Source organism: Equus caballus, chromosome 17, assembly GCF_041296265.1.
Source record: "Equus caballus isolate H_3958 breed thoroughbred chromosome 17, TB-T2T, whole genome shotgun sequence".
Lineage (NCBI taxonomy): Eukaryota > Metazoa > Chordata > Mammalia > Perissodactyla > Equidae > Equus > Equus caballus.
The window spans coordinates 14,970,138-14,991,543 of record NC_091700.1 but is presented as its reverse complement, the minus strand read 5'-3'; the positions used below and the strand labels follow the sequence as shown (position 1 = coordinate 14,991,543).

The following is a 21,406-nucleotide window of genomic DNA, read 5'->3' as shown; positions in this document are numbered from 1 at the left end:
AATTTAAATACCGTGGAAAGGATTGATCTTTTAGTGTGCGATTTCATGAGTTTTGCTAAACGTAAACAGCTGTGTAAGCACCACCCAATCGGAAAACAGCATTTCCATCACTGAGAGTTCCCTCATCCCCTTTCCAGGCGCCCACTGTTAGGCAGCCAACCTCTGCTCTGATTTCCATCACCACACACATAAAGGGGGTAGTGCTCTCCCAGGTGGCCCTTCTTTCTCTAACCATGCTTTCCAGATCCATCCCTACTGTTGCGTGATCAGGAGTTGGTTTTTATTGCTGAAAGGCATTCCATCGAATACTTTGTCTATCCATTCACCCATTGCTGGACATCTGGATTATTTCCATTTTTGGCTATTATGAATAAAGTTGTGTGGAAATTAATAAATAGAAACCTCACTAAATTGGAGTCTTGGGATCCAGAGGCGGAGCTTTCACACCCTACCTCCTAGCAGAGCCCAACAGGAAGAAGACAGACTTCTTCTTGACCAAGAAGCTCAGCCAATGAGAGACTATCACAACTCAGCTAGTGAAACGCTGCTACACCTCTGGACTCCTTGTTTACAATGGCCCTCCCAACTTCCTCTTCCGCCCAGAATAGAGTTTCTCCTCCATGCTGCTAGCGACTTGCACCTGGCTCGCCGTGGTTTCAGACTTTGAATTGCAATTCTTTCTTGGTTCCCCGTAAACCCATTTTTGCCGGAGAAACAACTGGCTGTCTGTTTAAGGTCAACAGTTGCTATAAACATTCTTGTACAAGTCTTTTTTGTGGGCATGTTTTATTTCTCTTGGGGAAATATAGATGTGGTATTTCTGGGTCATTCTGGGTATGCTTAACCTTATAGGAAATTGCCAAGCAGTTTTCCAAAAGAAAGCTGGCACATTGTTAGGAATGGAGAGGGTCATGGTGCAATGATAGAAGATTCTATTCACCAAGCTAGAGCAATTTGAAACATGTATGGATCTAATAAAATAGGCTCACAATTGATGAAGCAAAAATTTACAGAACTACAGAGAAAAAATTGATGAATCTGCCATTATCGTGAGTGATTCAACATACCTCTCTCAGCGCTGATTGACCAAACAGACACAATTCAGCAATGATATAAAGACGAGTCAACAAAAGAATTAAGCAACTTGACCAAATGAACCCTGACCCATGACAGAGACAATCCAGAGCTGATCCCTGCTTCCTGGGTCCCTCCCCAGAATCACCCAGCAGGGCCCACAACCTGAGGTGAGCCCCTCCCAGGTCACTGTGCCCAGACTCCCCAGGGTTCCCCTGGGAGGCCTCATGTTCTCCCTTGAAGCAGCAAGTAAATAAACCAAACTTTGCTTAACTGCAACTTGTGATACCAAACCTCTTAATCTCAAATTCGCGTGTCTGATGTACAGTAAGCCGAACACAGAGACATGCATGCCTGGAGGCAGAGAAAGATTTATTCAAATTGGCCAAAACAAGGGGGAGGAAAACAGGTTCTCTTAAAACCACCTTCACAAGAGAGGAAGGTGGGGGATTTCATAAGCTAAGGGGGTTGGCAGGAGGAGTTTCAAAGAAACAAAGGGGAAACCCGTGATGTTCCTTTCGCTCCAGATAAGCCCTTGGGCAATTTGACTTCTGGGTATCAAGGGCAGCTGGGGGCTGTTTATCTGGTGATTGTAACTTCATTGAAGGCATTCTTGGGGCTGCACTGGTGGTGTGGCAGTTAGGTTCATATGCTCCACTTCAGCAGCCCCGGGTTCATGGGTTCAGGTCATGAGCACGGACCTGTATGCCACTCATCAAGCCATGCTGTGGCGGTGCCCCATATACAAAATAGAGGAAGACTGGCACAGATGTTAGCTCAGGGACAATCTTCCTCACCAAAATAATAATAATAAAATTAAAAGTAACAACAATGAAGGCATTCTTTTTCTTCTGCAAAATAAGCTTATAAATCCTTGTTACCCTTGAGTCACCACTCAAGTTAAACAAAAAAAGCAGCAAATTGACAAGATTAATTTCCTTTCACCTACATCTGTGTTTGGAACAAGGTCAAAAGAATCGAATGTTTACAGTAACCCTCAGGTACCCAGCTTCAGGTGTTCTTGGTGGTCTCCATCTGATGGGCTTTATCTGTAGACATCTTGAGATGGAATCTTGAAATCTTGAAATTGGATTACCAAATAGGAGCAAGAGAAATCATTATTGATTCAAGAAAAATTTATAATGTAGAGCGGAGATTAGTTTTAGAGTCTGACCACCTAGGGCTCTAGTTCTGGAGCTGCTCAATTTCTGTTCTCAGACTTCATTGATGTGAGTCATATCAACACCTACTTCATAAGTGATATGAGATTTTCACATATTGTGTATATGGGGTAGCCATTCTGGTTCAAAACTGATTTGGCTTGAACTAAGGAAGCTTGACTTACTGCCTATCAAACACACATTGTACATCTGCTTTAACTGTTAAAGAATGCATTCTCTTACAAGAATGCATACGTCCCCTCCTACAATGCCAGTCTCAGCCAGTATCCAGTGTCAGTAATTCCCTATTAGTAACACCCATATCAGCACTCTGAAGATAACTTCCCTTTCCTGGACATCAGGGTCAGGTTGACCTGCTAATTTTTAACTGAATACCTCTTTGAAACTTTGATGAGTATGTATCCTGGGCATGTTTAAGGTATGTTCTTTGTTCTAAAAAGCTATAAAACTGTACTGAAAACCATGCTTCTCTGGAACATTTTCTTCCTTTGTGGAAACTGCCTTCCCAGGTTATAATCCTCAACTTGGCTCAAGTAAAACTCAGCTTATCTCTCTAACCTATAGACTGGTTATGGGTTATTTTGCGTAGACATAAGGTTGTTGTGAGAATGAAATGAAATATCCTACCTAAAGATCATAGCATAGCAGCTGGAATACAGTAAGGACTTCAAAACCTGGTAGTTACTGTGAGCTGACCACAAAAGGGAAAAGTTAGAATGAGGCTCAAATCCTGCGGGCGCCCCTGTGTACTCCACCAGCCCTGTTCCTGGCAAGGCAGGGAGCAGGGCTTGGGTGGAGAACCGGACTTCATTACTTAATGAATCTATTTGCCTGTAACAGTTAAAGCTGAAAGGAAGATAATGGGGCTCTAAATTCTCCACTGGAATTAAAGGAGGAAAGAATTACAATTAAAGGATTCTCCATTTCAAAAACCTGTTCTGTTTTCCCCAGTTTTAAAGATGCTCTCTAGAGCCAGCCTGATGTCCTAGCACTTCAAGTTCAGCGTGCTCCACTTCAGCAGCCTGGGTTCAGTTCCCGGGCACAGAACCAGACGACTCATTTGTCAGTAGCCATGCTATGGTGCTGGCACACTTAGAAGAACCAGAAGAACTTACAACTATACACAACTATGTACTGGGGACTTTGGGAGGAAAAAACGAAGAAAAAATGAGGAAGATTGGCAACAGACGCTAGCTTAGGGCAAATCTTCCCCTGCATAAATAAATAAATAAATAAATAAATAAAGATGCTCTCACTTTGTGTGTCTAATAAACTTTTAAGGCCTAATGGCTCCAGAGTCCATGTAAACCAAGCCTTGGATTAGCAGGGGCCCGAGATGAGTACAGGATAGTGGCAAAGAGTGTGGGCTTTGACTTGGGTTTTAATCTCTACCCTGCCACTGTTTTAAATCCAAAGGTTGAAGGCCATATATGGCCTTGGGCAAGAGGCGTAATCCTTCATAAACCTCAGTTTGATAACAATCTCTTCTCCATGGAGTTTTAAGATAAATTGTATTACAGTACCTGGCAAATAATAGATTTTCAATAAATGGTACTTTAAAATACTAATAATGACAACAACAGTAATAACAATATCCCTGGATCTACCATTAGAAATTATGAGCATTTTTAGGTAAAGTATTGAGACATCAAGTGCAAGAGGTATTGCTATAAAAAATTAGTAAGAATGATAAAATTTAACATTAGTTGGCCACAAGTATAAACTGGTGGAGTCTTTCTAGAAAACAAATATAGAACTGTTTCCCAATCAGTCTTACATGTCTAAAGGATGAATAGGGTCTCACTTAATCCAGAACACTGTCAGCCATTGCTCTGAATCAGCATTTTCCCCCTTAAGTGTCCATTTGGAGACTTAAAGAAAGTAGAACTCATTCAAACTTTTCTTTCTTCATCCACTTATTGCTGCTTTCTTCCAGCAATAAGTAAAAGCTGTTGATGATTCTTCCCTCAGTAACTGTCTGAGAAAACATAGCAGAAATACAATAAATATGTTGATTGGCATTTTTATTATGTAGATGTTTTATATAAGGTGACAAATATTTTTCTTTTATGGTGCTTTAGAACTCATGAAATATGATTCAAAACACTTTAAAAAAATCTCTGTAAAATTTAAGCACACATCTCCAAAATCACCTCTGAAAATGTATAAATACAGAGTTGACAGACTGCAATTATTTACAAGTCACACACACATATTGACAAAGCCTGGGAGGAGCTGGGTGATCTGGCAAGATCGCATGAACCTTTCTTGTGTTTTAATTTCCACCAGCAGCGTAATAATGGTTTTTATACAAAAAATATAGTTTAAAAATTCCTGCAAATAGCTCAATCTAATTATGTCCCTGATGATCTAATTAAATGTTAAATTTTCAGTTATTAAAAACCCACATCTTTCTTGAAAAGAAAATGTTTTAATTAATTGCTGTATATTTTTTATGTTTTATATATGCTATATATTACAAATTAATCACTCTCTTCGTATTAGCTATTTAAGGTATTTCTAATTTTCCTATTATACATAATCCTTCAATTAACATCTTTTAAAATGTCAATTTTTGTTCAAGCTTCTCTTTTATGACTCAACATTAGATTTTTATTTCCCTGGTCTTTACAATGGAAGACAGGAATGGCACTCTTTTAAAAACTGAAAGAAGTAGAGATGCCTGTCAAACAATGCAAGATTTACACATTTCCAGCCCTTTCTGTCCTTCCCCACCACTGCCATCTCCACATAAGTGTGATCCCTTTCAGTGTGTCCAAGTTTCTGATAATTTCTTAGGAGACAACCCCAGACAGGGGAATTACTGAGTAACATAGAAATTATAGAAACATTAAAGGAAATTATTGGTGGCAAAAAAGAAAAAATCAAATCCTATATATAGGGAAATAAGAAACATTTACACCAAAGAAAACAAAGATAAAAAGAAAGTCAATGGAATGGGGTAATGCTTGCCATTAGTATGTCAGAGGGAAGTCTGGTATAGAGAACTGCTGATAAATTTCTTCGGACAGTAACTAGGATGCAGTGGATGAATAAATATTGGCAGAGGAGAAAAACAAGATCTGGAGGTCAAGGAACTTGCCCACCTTCTGAAGGAAAGTAGAGTGTGAAGAGGGCGCTGAGTCTGTGTGCTTGACTGTGCCGTCTTGCCCTCTCTCTTATTAAGGATGATGTGTATTTTGTACGCAAAGTTTAGATCTCAGGAATAAACATATAGTGTGATGTGCACTGATAGAGAATATATGCAGGAAATGGGATGGAATGGAGCAGGGTGCTGGAATATATCTTTAAAGTGGTTTTACTATACCAGAGGACATGATTGTTTTTGAGACTCTGATAAAGAAATATTTTGAATGATTTCTTCTTTTGAAAGACGGCATGCTCATTACCATTGCCTTGTCACTCTTGCTAAGTTTTGTTAGTGTTTCCTTCTAGTCGTTTCCCAAGTATTTCTTTTTGGCTAAATTATTTGTTTATCTGTATAAAGCTAAGGGGGTTTGTTTTTCGGTGTGGATTTTTTAGCAGGTCTTCCTAATACGGGAAGGAATTTAATAGTGAATTTTTAAAGTAAAGGCCTAGTGCCCATAGGCATATTTTAATGTGTGAATTCTTTATCAAATATGTCATAAATATTGAGGAGGCAGTGTGTTAAAATAGTCTTATTTATTTATTTAATTTTTTAAAATATTTTTTAAAATTTTTATTGAGTTAATGATGGGTTACAGTCTTGTGAAATTTCAGTTGTACATCATTGTCTGTCAGTCGTGTTGTAGGTGCACCCCTTCACCCTTTGAGCCCACCCCCCACCCCCCTTTCCCCTGGTAGCCACTAATCTGTTCTCTTTGTCCACATGTTTAAATTCCTCATAGGAGTGGAGTCATACAGAGATTGTCCTTCTCTATCTGGCTTATTTCACTTAACATAATTCCCTCAAGCTCCATCCATGTTGTTGCAAATGGGACGATTTTGTTCTGTTTTATGGCTGAGTAGTATTCCATTGCATATACATACCACAACTTCTTTATCCATGGAAGCACTTAGGTTGTTTCCATGTCTTGGCTATTGTAAATAATGTTGCAATAAACATTGGGGTGCACAGGACTTTTGGAATTGCTGACTTCAAGCTCTTTGAAGAGATACCCAGTAGTGGGATAGCTGGGTCCTATGGTAGTTCACCATTCCCTTTCCACTTAGACTACTGACAACTATCTTATTGAGGAAAAATGGAATTAAGATTACTATCAGTGTGCTCATTATATTTTTAAAAAATAAGTCTATCAAATCTTTGTCTAGGATTAACTTTTATTAATTGATTTGCATTCAAGTGATTAGGATGATTACAAATAATTATCCAGTCAACTCTTAAAATTTTAATAACATTCCTCTCTTTGGGCATGCTTGGAAAATCTGTCCCTGAATCAAAATTACAAAATATCTACAAAATTTTCACCACAGAACTTTTACAATTAATTATCCATTCCATTTTCACTATTATAGCTTATCCTAAAGAATTAAGTAAATGCGTATTACTTCACTCCTGCACACCCTTTAAACGCAGCTAACAGACACTGAATAAACCAGCTCATCCCCGGCGGGATCCAGAGTTACTTGCCCCACGTGCTGTCCCCAGGCTGCAGCCGCCTGAGGGGACTCGCCCGGGCCCCCGCCCTCAGAGCTCACACCCGCCGTGCGCTCTCGCCCCGGGGCCGCCCCGCCGACCTCCCGCGCGGCTCTGTGCGCACAGGCCGGACGCTCGGAGCCGGCGCCGGGCCGCCCTGCTCGGCCTCCTGGACGCAGCGCCGCCTCTGGACCGAGCACGCGCACCAGCGGCCTCCGCGCAGGCTCCGTGCCCGCGCACGCGCCCTCGCGTCGCGCTCCTGGCTGAGAGACCTGCGCTCGGGCCGGGCTCCGGGCGGTTCTCGTGGTGCCGTTCCACCGGGACTTCCGCGCTTCGGCGGCCTTTCTGACGAGCCGCCGCGCCCAGAGATATTCAGGTTGGAGCGACACTTCCCAGAGGGCAGCGGTCACGCCAGCTCTTCGGCTTCCATTCCGTTTTCGCGCGGTTCTCCCTCTTCGCAAGGTGAGTGGAGCTCATTTGTGGATGTGTTAGCACAGGATGCGGGAATCCTGTGAAGCGAGTCAATTCGGAGCCCGACGTGAACCAGGAGGGGTGGCGGCGGAAGCGCTCACAGCCTGGAGGCCCATAGTAGGGACGCCAGTCCTCACGGGACTCTCGGGCCTGAACGGCAGAGGACGGTGTGTGTCTGTGGGGACAGACGGGCAGCGTGTGGCGGGGTGTGTGTGAGAGACGCGAGTGAGCGGTGGGATGCGCCTCCGTGCCGTGGGTGTGGCTGCGAGGCTGTGACAGGTGCGTGGCTGTGCTGGGGTGACGGGGATTTGGTGCATGTCCTTCACCTGTGCGGGTGTGATGGCTGTGGCTCTGTGGCGTCACTGTCTGGTGGCTCTGGGCTCCCTGGTGTTCCTCCTCTTCTCTCCTCACAGCTGCTTGGCTGCAAGAGGGAAGTAGGATATTGAGCCCTAAGGAAGATTTCCAGCCAGGGGGCACCGAGGTTAGTTTGGGAAAGCCTGGGGAGTTCTCTACTTGGGAGCTCTGAGGGGCGGCTACTGTCTCAGAGCCTCGGGGTTCCCAGAGCTCGGACCCCAGGAACGTGCTGTAAACCTATTCCCGTCGTCCAGGCTCTGTCCTCTTTTCCATCTGTTTATGTGTATGAGCAGGGCGGGTGTGGACCTGGAGAGTGTCGTGTAAGGGAGTCATTCTGTGCCCCAAGAACAGCCTGGTGCCTCCTGACTTCCTCCTCAGTCCTGCCATTCCCAAAAGAAGAACCTTGATGAGGGGAAAGAATTGGTTTACACACAAAAGTCAACATTGAGGATAGTTTTTTTTTCATAAAATCATTGATTTTAACTTATTGGTATAAGAAAAACTTAACAAAACTTTGCAATAATATCTGATTTTAGTTGTCTTCCCCAAAACATTTCCAAATACTGATTGAAATAGAAGAAAATAAGGAATCATTTTATTTACCCACGTCTTTCTTTGCTGCTTCAGGGCACTGAGAGTCTTACTGATGTTCTCACTTATGAGACGCTTGATCACATCAGCTTCTTTGGGCAGGTTGTGATTCACAAATGTCTCTTTGATTCTGCTGCATTTCGGTGGGAGGGAAATTTCCTCCTCCTCTTTTCTAGAAACTTTTGATTTATGAATTAAAAATGCATTCTCAAGCAAAAGTCCTGATTTTTTTCCCTTTGTTTTGTGAGCATTATCAGAGCAGGGCTGATAAGCACAATTTTAATCTAAGAATAATTGTTTCTTTTATAATACCCAATTAGAGGGCATGCAATGTTCTTCAGTAAAAATATCTAACATATTTATATAGATTACAACATGTTATTAAGTTTTTATGTAGATTATATTTCTCCAAGATATTCATGCTTAGTAAGGGATCTTCACACTCTTAGTGTTACTGATGAACAACCCAAGACATTAAAATGCCATGAACTCTAAGAGCAGTTACATTTAGAAAATCTGAGAACAGAATCTGTGTCTTAAGTTTCAACTGGATACCGTTCCCCAGTTATGAGTGCGTATTTTACACTGGGACCAGTATCATCCTGATTAATAATGCTGTACCTGCCATCATATAGCAGAACCAAGTTAATTAACCTGTTCCGTTAGATTTTTGTGTTTCTAGTTTTGGCTGTCATAAGCTAAGTATTGAACATACTTGTACATGCATTTCTTTATCTCAGTATTTTCTTAAGAAATGTCTAGAACTAGAATTTGGGGTCAAATAATCAGATTTTTAGTAAGTGCTTATGATATGCCAGACCATGCCATCTTAGTATTCGGGGTGATAAAAAGACTCAAATGACATAGTTGACACTTTTACGTTCCTTCTGGTATGTAAGGTAAACCCTGAATAGGAATAGATGCATCGAAGGCCACTAGGGAGATTCAGATAATGTGACTTGGTGTTTTATAAGGCAGTGATGTCATTCTGACTGCAGTCACCACTGTCGGGTTGTGATTAAACTCTGATGACCTATGAGAGCACCATGATGGTAAGGAATTTATGTTGCAAATTTTTATGTTGCTTTTTAAGTTGAGATAGATTCATGATCATAAAATTCACCTTTTGTTTTTTGTTTTTTGGTGAGGAAGATTGGCCCTGAGCTAACACCTGTTGCCAGTCTTCCTCTTTTTGCTTGAGGAAGAGTGGCCCTGAGCAAACATCTGTGCACGCCTTCCTCTATTGTGTATGTGGGGTGCCACCACAGCATGACTTGTTGAGTGGCGTAGGTCCATGCCTGGGATCCAAACGTGTGAACCTGGGCCAACAAAGCAAAGTGTGCTGAACTTGACCACTATGCCACTGGGCCAGCTCCAAAATTCACCTTGTAAAAATGTACTCAAAAGAAAACGTTTTACTATATTCACAAGCTTGTAAAAATCAGTACCACTATCTAATTTCAAAACATTTTATCACCTTAGTAAGAAACCCTGGCCTTGTTAGCTGTCACTTCCTATCCCTCGTCCTCCCATACTAAACCACTAACCTGGCTTCTGTCTCCATGGATTTGCTGACTCTTGAAATTCAGTCTACATGGAATCATGCAGTATGTGTCCTTTTATGTCTAGCTCCTTTCACTTAGCATGAGGTTTTCAAAGTTCGTCCATGTGGTAGATAAGCACATCATTCTTTTACTTTACTTTGGAAAGTATACATGGCATTACATTTGCCATTTTAACCACTTTTCAGTGTACAGTTCTGTGACAGTAAGCACATTCACATTATTGTGCGACCATCAGCACCATCCACTTCCAGGACTTTTTCATCTTCGACTGAAACTCTGTCCCATTAAACACTTAACTCCCCATTCCCCTCTCCTCCCATTCCTGGCAGCCACCATTCTCCTTTCTGTCTCTGAATTTGACTTCTCTAGGACCCTCATAGTAGAGCAATCGTGCAAAATTGATACTTTCATGACTAGCTCATTTTACTTAGCGCAGTGTCCTCAAGGTCCTCCATGAGGAGTCGGTATCAAAATAGCCTTCAGTTTTATGTCTGCGTAATATTCCCTTATATCCATAAACGACATTTTCCTCATCCATCTGTTGATGGACATTTGGGTTGCTCTCAGTTTTTGGCTGTGACAAATGTGAACATTTGTGTACTAGTTTTTGTGTGAATGCATATTTCCATTCTCTTGGGTATATAGCTAAGGGCAGAAGTGCTGGGTCACACGGTAACTCCTACATTACATTTTATTCTGATGATGGTGGTTGCTGAGTGAGACTGATGGGATAAGATAATTGAGCAGCTTTCTGGAGGACGTGATTAACAGGGTGGGAAAGGATTCCGTAAGAAAACTTGCAGAAGGATGTAGCGCTGAGACCAGCAACAATACATGTTAGCTACACTCAGGGACCTCACCATCTGTCTAGACAGTCATCCAACAATGAGCATGCCTAGAAACCTGAGAGGAGATTGTGTCACTGGTAACTGAAGGAATCAAAAACCACTTAGTAAAACAACCCAAATTTAGTACATTTCCCCAAGACCAAGTAAACTCTGTTTAGAAGAATGAACTTTCCACATTTTGGAAAACAGCTTCCACTTAACACACAGCAAATGTTCACATGCACAGATATTTTAAGAAATGGCCATTGAATCAGCAAGTTAAGATATACTTAAACAAACAAAATCCCCATCAGGAGCAAAAGATAAGCACTGTTAATCAGTGAATGTACAACATTCTAGATCTTTTTCTGTCTATTGAAGTCTGATGATTTTTCAGTCATTTGATATTGAGATACACATATGTTCTTCAAATGGTATCATATTGCACCTATAGTTTTATAACCTGATTTTTCTACTGACAGTATTTCTGGAATGTTTTCCATGTTCACAATATTTTTCCTGACTTCACGTTTACTACATGGATATGTCGTAATGTGTTTAACCAGTCAGTTTTTCTGGAATTGGAATATTGAATACTTCCTGACCAGTTCTATGTCTTTTCTAACCTGTTCAACCTCACCTGACCCCAAGGCCATGAGGTAAGGTGTGGCTGGATGGCGTGGCTCCTTTTCAGTCCTGGAAGGTGTGAATGGAGGGAGGAGGACCTGTTCAGGGCAGCGCTGACCAGCCTAGCCTCACGTGCAGGGCTGCTTCCCCAAAGTGGAGGACAGGCCAGAAAACTGTCTGCTGAATTGTTTGGGTTTCCTGGGGGTTAGGGAAAGAGTTTGGGTTTATCTACAATCCTTCTAATCTTTTCATATTGTTGTGTTTGTTTGGTTAGCGGTATTATGCAAAATGGAATGGAGGAGCCAAATGTTACTTCCTTTCATGGTAACCCTGAATTATGCTTGCTCTCATGGTCTCTTTTTCCTTACCCAGCTCTGGATTCCCTTTGTTCTTTCCCAGTAGAGGAATCCCAAGGAGGACTGATCAGTTTTGGCAGGTGCAAAACCATGGTATGTGTAAGTTAGTGTTTCCTTCTCGTTAAAATAGTGAGACGTAAATGTTTTCATTAATTGTTCTGAAGCGTCCTACCCAAAGAACCCCATGTGATTATGTGCTTCCCAGTTCCTCCCATTCCAGTGAACTGAACAATGGTTCCAAATAACCTAGTCCTCCTTATGTGGCCCAGTCTTTTCCAGCCAGTGTTTATGCATTCACTGACCAGGTTATTCTCTCCTACGTGCTCAACTTAGTCATATTAAGAGCTATAATGGAGGAATGAAGAAATTAAGTCCTGTCAAGAAATGATTTGAGCTTCCCGTGTCAGGACTGTAGTTGGATGAGAGATGGAGATCCCATTTGGCCAAGCAGGGAAAGACCCTGACATTCTCACAGACATGAGTTTTCTAGATACACATGATAAAACCCAGCAATGAACGGTCTCTGGAGGCTAAGATCCAATGCACTGTGAGGTTTTTGGAATTGAATAGCAATATGATTTAGGACTTGAAAATATATGGATCATGGTCCTTTGTAAGGGATTCCTGAATGAGAAATATGACTATTTTATTGCTGACTGGGATGCGATGAAATTGAATGACTTTGATATAATTCTGGATCATCCTACATTAGTATCCTCTAACTCATGAACCAGAAAAGTTCTCAGTGAGGGATTGTTAGTGTCCATAAAAGAGAATAAAATCATAAGTCTTAAATTAACAGAGAGCAAGAATAGAAAAGACCTTAGATATGTTGTCTAACAATGTATATAATCATAATCATCTAAACATGTTTAATTCTATTATAACCATAAATTAGAGTGCTATGCAGCCATTCAAAATATTAGTCAAAATAAGGAAACTACATTTGATAGCATTTAACAAAGAATTTCAGTATTTAAGATATTCTTTCGTTCTTTTTTATATGCTGTTTTTCTATCTGTTATGACAAACTCTAAGTTTCAATTGGAGAATTTTATCCTTTTACATTTAACGTAATTATTGACAGTTAGTTTAGGTCATCCATTTTACTGTATGTTTTCTTTTTTTCCATTTGGCTTTTGTTCCCCTTTCTCTTTTTTTCTTCTTTGGGATTAATAATAATTATTTAAAATTCCATTTTAACTTGATTTTCTATATGTGCCTATTTTTAGTGGTCACTGTCTGTATCTATATACATGTATATATCTATATATATATATAATTATTTTACTGAGTCATATTGGCTTTCAACCTTGTATACATTTCAAGTGTCTATCATAATATTTCAGTTTCTCTTTAGACTGCATTGTGTTCATCACCAATAATTCAGTTTTTATTCGTCACCATACATATGTGGCTTTACCATTTCATCCTCCCTCATCCCTTTTTCCTCTGGTAACCACTAATGTATTCTCATCTATGTGTTTGCTTATATTCCACATAGGAGTGAAATCATAGAGTATTCCTTTCTCTGTCTTACTTGTTTGGCTCAGGATCCATCCATGTTGTCTCAAATGGGATGAGTTTGTCTGTTTTGATGGGTGAGTAGTATTCCATTGTATATATATACAACACCTTCTTCTCCATTTGTCCCTTGATGGGCATCTAGGTTGCTTCCACATCTTGCCTATTGTGAATAATGCTGTGGTGAGCATACGGGTGCATATATCTTTTTGAATTAGTGATTTCATGTTCTTTTGATAAATACCCAGTAGTGGGATGGCTGGATCATACAGTATTTCTATTTTTAAGTTTTTGAGAAATTTGCATACTGTTTTCCATAGTGGCTGCACCCGTTTGCATTCCCACCACCAGTTTATGAGCATTCCCTTTACTCCACATCCTCTCCAACATTTGTTATTTTTGGCTTGGTAATTATAGCCATTTGACGGGTGTGAGGTGATACCTCATTGTCATTTTGATTTGCATTTTCCTGATGATTAGTGATGTCGAACATCTTTTCATGTGCCTGTTGGCCATCTGGATATCTTCGTGAAAAATGTCTGTTCATATCCTCTGTCCATTTTTTTGATTGGATTATTCTTTTTTTGTTATTGAGTTGTATGAGTTCTTTATATATTTTGGAAAGTAATGCCTTGTCAGCTGTATGATTTGCAAATATTTTCTTCCCATTGGTAGGTTGTCTTTTCATTTTGATGATGGTTTCCTTTGCCTTGAGGAAGCTCTTTAGTCTGATGTAGTCCCATTTCTTTATTTTGTCTTTTGATTCCCTTGCCTGTGGAGACATGGTATTCAGAAAGATACTACTAAGACCTACGTCAAATCTGTACTGCCTATATGTTCTTCTAAGAGTGTTATGGTTTCAGGTCTTACATTCAAGTCTTTAATCCATTTAGAGTTAATTTTTTTGTATCATGTGAGACAATGATCTACGTTCATTCTTTTGCATGTGGCTCTCCAATTTTCTCAACACTGTTAATTGAAGAGACTTTCCTTTCTTCATTGTGTGTTCTTGCCTGCTTTGTTGAAGATTAGCTGTCCCTTGAAGTGTGGTTTTACTTCTGGGCTTTCAATTCTGTTCCATTGATCTGTATATCTGGGTTTATTATGTGAGTACCATGCTGTTTTGACTACTACAGCTTTGTAGTATATTTTGAGTTCAGGGAGCATGATGCGTCCAAGTGTTTTTTTTTCCCCCCTCAGGATTGCTTTGGCTATTCAGTGTCATTTGTTTTTCCGTATAAATTTTAAGATTCTTTTTTCTCTTTTCATGAAGAATGTCATTGGTATTCCATTCGGGTTTGAATTAAGTCTGTAGATTGGTCTGTAGATCAATCTGTAGATTGATTTAGGTAATATGGACATTTCAACTGTGTTTATTCTTACAATACATGAGCATGGAATATCTTTCCATTTGTCTTCTTTCATTTGTTTCATTAACGTCATAGTTTTTGGTGTATATGACATTCACCTCCTTGGTTAAATTTATTCCAGGTATTTTATTCTTTTTTGTTGCAGTTGTAAGTGGGATTATAGTCTTGACTTATCTTTCTGCTGGTCCATTATTAATGTATAGGAATGCAAGTGATTTTGTGTGTGTGAGGAAGACTGGCCTTGAGATAACATCTTTTGCCAATCTTCCTCTTTAATTTTCTCCCCAAAGCCCCAGTACATAGTTGTATATCATTCTAGTTCTTTCATTTGGGATGCCACCACAGCATGGCCTGATGAGCGGTGTGTAGGTCCATGCCCAGGATCCAAACTGGCGAACCACAGGCCACTGTAGTGGAATAAAATGCAAATGATTTTTGAATGTTGATTTTGTACTCTGCAGCTTTACTGTATTCGTTGATTATTTCTAATGGTTTTTTGTTGGATTCTTTACAGTTTTCCATATATAGAATCATGTCAACCACAAATAGTGACAGTTTTAATTCTTCCTTTCCTTTTTGGATACCTGTTATTTCTTTTTCTTGCCAAACTGCTTTGGCTAAAATTTCCAGTACTGTGTTGAAGAAGAGTGGCAAGAGTGGGCACCCTTGTCTTGTTCCTGTTCTCAGAGGAATGGTTTTCACAAGGCGGACTTGAAAGCTTTGCTCCTGTCTCCTTGCCAGTCAATCTCACAATAAAGCTCTTTCTTTTCTCCAAAGCCGGTGCCATACTATTGGCTTTTCTGTGTGTCAAGCATCAAACCCTTGCTTGATAACAACACTATTCCATCATAAAAATGAATGAAATCTTGCCATGTTCAACAACATGGATAGACCTTGAGGGTATTAAGCTAAATAAAATAAATCAGTCAGAGAAAGACAAGTATTGTATGCTTTCACTTATATATGGAATATAATAAACAAAGCAAAACTCACAGACACAGAGAAAAGATTGGTGGTTGCCAGAGGAGTGGTGGATTAGGGGGTGGGAAAAAATGGCTGAAAGGAGTCAAGAAGTGCAAACTTCCAATTACAATATAAATGAATCAAGGGGATGTAATGTACAACATGGTCACTACAGTGAGTAATATTGTATTGAATCTTTGAAAGTTGTTAAGAGAGTAAATCTTAAAAGTTCTCTTCATTAGAAAAAAATGTAACTTTCAATAGTGACAGATGCTAACTAGACTTCATGCAGTCATTGCATGATGTATACAAATATTGAATTATTATGTTGTGTACCTGAAATTAATCTAATATTTTATGTCAGCTATACCCCCAATAAAAAATAAAAATATGGGCAAGCCACATAATATAGTGGTTAAGCTTGCACGCTCTGCTTCTGTGGCCCAGGGTTTCATTGGTTTGGATCCTGGGCATGGACCTAGCACCACTCATCAAACCATGCTGAGTTGATGTCCCACATAGCAGAACTAGAAGGATCTACAACTAGAATATAGAACTATGACCTAGGGAGCTTTGGTGAGAAGAAGGGAAAAAAAAAAAGAGTGGCAACAGATGTTAGCTCAGGGTCAATCTTTGTAAAAACAATTTTAAAAATAAATAAAAAGAAAGCAAAAAACTACACAACAAAATCTCTGATTAATATATATGTAAGGATTTGCAACAAAATACCAGCAAACAAAAAATAATAGAAAAATAAAGAGGCCATACATCATGAAGAAGTGAAATTTATTCCTAGAATGTAAGGATGTTTCCCTTTAAGTAAAGAAATAAATGTGATACATCACATTGATAGAATTAAAGTTTAAAGAGATATGATTAGCTCAATAGATGTGGAAAACACTTTTGGCAAATTCAACATCATTTCATAATGTATGATCACAACAAATTTGTGATAGAATAAGCATATCTCAAAATAATAAAGGCCATATATGACAAGACACAGCCAACAATATATACAGCAGTGAAAAGTTTAAAATTTTCTCTCCAAGATCAGGAACAAGATAAGGATGTTACTCTCACCACTCTTATTCAACATAGTACTGGACATCCTAGTCAGAGCAATTAGACAAGAAAAAGAAATAAAATACGTTCAAACCAGGAAGGAAGAAGTAAAGCAGTCCCCATTCAAAGCATGCTATCTTATGTAGAGACCCATGAAGACCCCACCAAAAACTGTTAGAAGGAATAGACAAATTCAGTTAAGTTTTAGAACACCAAATCCACATATAAGGATCAGTTCTATGCCTACACACCAAAAATGAGCAATATAAGTAAGAAATAAAGAAAATACTATCTTTACAGTAGCATCAAAAACAATAAAGTACTCAAGAATAAAGTTAACCAAGGAAGTGAGATTTCTATCCAAATAGAACCAGAAGACATTAATGAAATAAAGTGAAAAGACACAAATAAATAGAAAGATTGTCCTTGTTCATGGATTGAACAATCTAATATTGTTAAAATCTCCATACTACCTAAAGCTGTCTATGGATTCTATGCAATTGCTATCAAAATTCCAATGCTACTTTTCACAGAAATATTTTTAAAAATCCTCAAATTTTTATGGAATCACAGAAGACCCTGAATAACCAAAGAAATCCTCAGAAAAAAACAACACAGCAAAGCTGGAGGCATCACACTTTCTGATTTCAAATTTGATTACAAAACTATAGTAATTAAAACAATATGGTACTGGAATATAAAGAACCACGAAGACCAGTGAAACAGAATCAAGAATGCAGAAATAAACCCATGTATATAAGGGCAACCAGTATTTAACAATAGAGCCGAGAATACTTGTTTAAGAAAGGATAGTGTCTTTAATAAATGGAGCAGGAAAAACTGGATATCCATATACATTAGAAAGAAATTGAACTCCTATCTCACACAATTAAAACAAATAATTTTAAGTGTATTAAAGACCACATAGGACTTGAAACCATAGAACTCCCAGGAGAATGAGTAGGAAAAAAATGTCTTTGACATGCATCCTGGCAATGAATTTTTGGATATGACACCAAAATCACAAGCCACAAAAGAAAAGATAAACAGATAGGGCAAATCAAGCTAAAAATATTCTGCATGGGAAAACAAACAATCAACAGAATGAAAAGACAACCTGCCAATTGGGAGAAGATATTTGCAAATCATATATTGATAAGGGGTTAATATCCAAAACATGTTTAGAACACATACAACTCAAAAATACAAAAACAACTGATTAAAAAATGATCAGAGGATCTGAACAGACGTTTTTGCAAAGAAGAGATACAGATGGCCAACAGGCACATGAAACAATGTTCAAGATCACTAATTAGGCAAATACAAATCAAAACCACAATGAGATATCACTTCCCACCTGTCGGAATCACTATTATTAAAAAAGGCAAAAAAAGCCCAACAGAAAATGAAAAGTAACAAGTATTGGAGAGGATGTGGAAAAAAGGGGCTTCTTGTATTCTGCTTGTGGGAATGTAAAATGGTGCAGCCACTGTGGAGACCAGTATGGAAATTCCTCAAAAAATTTAATCTACCATATGATCTAGCTCTTTCACTTCTGGCTGTTTATTGAAAGAAAGCAAAAACATTAATTCAAAAATATATATACACCACTATGTCTGTTGCAACATTATTCACAGTAGTCAAGACTTGGAAATAATCTAAGTGTCCATCAATGATCGAATGGATAAAAATCGTGTTGTTTGTATGTACAATGGAATACTACTCATCCATAAGAAAGATGAAATATTGCAATTTTCAATATGGATAGACCTCGAGGGTATTATGCTAAGTAAAAACAACTCAGACAGAGAAAGACAAATACTATACGATTTCACTCACGTGTGGATGATAAAAAAGCAAACACATAGAGAGAACAAAGTGGTGGTTACCAGAGGGGAAATCAGATTGGGGTAGGGCAAATGGGGCAAACAGGGACACTTGTACCATAAGGGAGGGAATTAGATTTTTGGTGGTGAACATGATGTAGACCGTGCAGAAGTTGAAATATAGTGATGTACTCCTGAAATGTATACAATATTATAAACCAATGTTACCTCAACAAACTTTAAAAAATTACCTGAAGAGGCAATTTTGGTGAAGTCCTAAAAATGCCTACACCTGACTCTAATACAGTACCACAGCCTTTTTACTCAAAGACTGGTCCACAGATTAGGATCTTCAGTATCATCACCCAGGAGCTTCTTAGAAATTGAGAGTCTCTTGGGCCGAGGGAGACCTACTGAATCAGAATCTGCATTTGAACTAGGTTCCTTGGCGACTCTCATGCATATTGAAGTCACAGAAGTGCTGGTCTTGAATGAGTTTTCTCACCTTCTCACTGTTGACATTTGGGGCTGGATAATTGTGTTGTGTGTTGTCTGTGCATTTCAGGTGACTAGCAGTACTCCTTCAACATGGCCAAGTGTCTCTGGGGCAAAATCACCTCTGATTGAGAACCAATGGGCTGATGTTTCAGAACTGAAAGCATTCTGACAGAATTCCAATCAAGACCCCATGTCTTACTTGTAAATTTGCACGGATCACTAAATCTCTCTGAGCACCATTTCTGCAATATAGGGTGGAGTTCATAAACATACTATCTCATAGAACAGACTTTTGTAAAAATTAAATAGGAAAGACCCTATAAGGTGGTAAGTTTGGATAATTTGGCATAAAATGATCTAAATAGATATCTTGTAATTAGCAAATGTTTCATAATGAAGGATGACATATCAGCTCTTAACTTGTGATATAAATAGGAATTGCAAGTTGTTTTGGCAAATGTATCAGGAAGGCAAGGAATTTTGTGCCCAAGATTTTATATTAAAGGAACAGAATTCTCTCATGTTCTGAAGAATGGACTAGCGATTTTCTGGAGATATGAGGGACAGTGTTCCCACCACGAGTTAATGTTTGAAGATCCTATGGACCTAAACCAGAGGTTTCTCAGTCTTAAACTTTTGACAAAATTTAAGCTCAGGGTTTTGATGAAGGGCTGATAGGTTGGACCTCTGGAAAGCAGGAGAGTTTATGTAGAGGGAGTAACAAGAACTGGATTCACTTGATTTCTAAGCTCGTCTCTTGGAAACAGAATCAGTAGGAAAACTTTTAATTCTGTCCTGATCACTGTCAGGCAAGGAAATCATGTATTTAGAGGTTGGAGTAATAAGAGGGAAATGTGCCTAATGAACAGATATAGGGAGCTCAATTCCCCACTGCTGCAGTCCCTCAGCATGTGCAACCTTGGACTGGATGGGAGATGGTTGTTCTTTTGGAGTCCTACATCTGGCTCATGGACCAATATTTGACTGCTCCCTGGTGTCTTGTTGGGTGAAACTTCAATCTCCATAATCAACCATCCAGGGAGAAATTTTTTTTTCAACCTGGAGACTTTCCTCTCAGAGATTCCATCCAGGTGAGTCTGAGAGTGTTGTAGACACTGTAGGAGAGAGTCAGAGAGAACGAAAGCCAAGAATATTTCCCTGAGCTCAACTGAGAGTCAATCCTGCCTAACACAGAGCTCAGAGATCACTGGGGTTGTTTGCTTGCTGTATTAATTAATTAATATATTTATTTATGATGCTGAAATGAAAAGCGAGCAATGAATCTAGCAACACAGGTGTCAATGTTGAAATTAAATGATAGTAACAGAAGGTCAATAAAAAGGGGAAATGAGAAGCGTGAAGTCATTTTAGTAAACGTAGAACATAAATCAAAGGATATTTGCAATTAAAAAAAGTGGGCAAATAGCATATTAGCTGAAGAGTGATGTACAGGCAAGTGAGGTGATTTCTTTTTCTTTTTTATTTCTTTTTCTTTTTATTTTTTTCACAGTAGAATTATGTATATTTCTAGCAACATTATTTCTGTGTGAATTTCCATGCCATAAATTTGAGTACTCATTCCATTCAAAATAGTTTGCCAAGCTTTTAAATCAGTGGGTGCCCAACCAAATTATCTTTTCCCTTTGGTTAAAGATCTGGATTTTTTTTTTTTACTTTCTTTTTTTTATCATTCTTTTTAAATTTTCAGATGTACATCACATTTCGAATTCTGTGTACATTACATCATGTTCACCACCCAAAAACTAATTATAGTCCATCCCCTCACATTGTGAGCCTAATCACCCCTTTTGTCCTCCCCCTTCCCCCCTTCCCCTATGGTAAACACCAATCCAATCTCCAGTGCTATGTGTTTTTTTGTCATTGTTTTTATCTTCTACTTATGATTGAGATCACATGGTATCTGACTTTCTCCCTCTGACTTATTTCACTCAGCATAGTACCATCAAGGTCCATCCATGTTGTCACAAATGGCCGGATTTTGTCATTTCTTATAGCTGAGTAGTAGTCCATTGTGTATAAATACTACATCTTTATCCATTCATCCCTTGATGGGTACCTAGGTTGCTTCCAAGTCTTGGCTATTGTGTATAATGCTGCAATGAACATAGGGGTGCAAGTATCTTTATGCCTTTGGTATTTTCAAGTTCTTTGGATAAATACCCAGCAGGGGAATAGCTGGATCATATGGTAGATCTATCCTTAATTTTCTGCGGATACTCCATACTGCTTTCCATAGTGGCTGCAACAGTTTGCACTCCCACCAGCAGTCAACAAGGGTTCCCTTCTCTCCACATCCTCTCCAACATTTGTTGTTTCCTGTCTTGTTAATTATAGGCATTCTGACCAGAGTGAGGTGATACCTCATTGTAGTCTTGATTTGCGTTTCTCTGATAGCTAATGATGTGGAGCATCTTTTCATATGCCTGTTGGCCATCCGTTTATCTTCTTTGGAGAAAT

At 39.1% G+C, this 21,406-nt stretch overlaps 1 protein-coding gene across 1 annotated transcript in view; it reads left to right on the top strand.

The window, feature by feature from the left end:
• The window catches only part of LOC138918605 (uncharacterized), a 60,588-nt gene that overhangs the window by 303 nt on the left and 38,879 nt on the right, over positions 1-21,406 (top strand). Inside the window, exons 2-3 of the mRNA XM_070240550.1 lie at positions 6,858-7,356; positions 11,702-11,778. Of these exons, the coding sequence (XP_070096651.1) occupies positions 6,858-7,356; positions 11,702-11,778 (576 nt within the window). The remainder of the gene's footprint in view (positions 1-6,857; positions 7,357-11,701; positions 11,779-21,406) is intronic.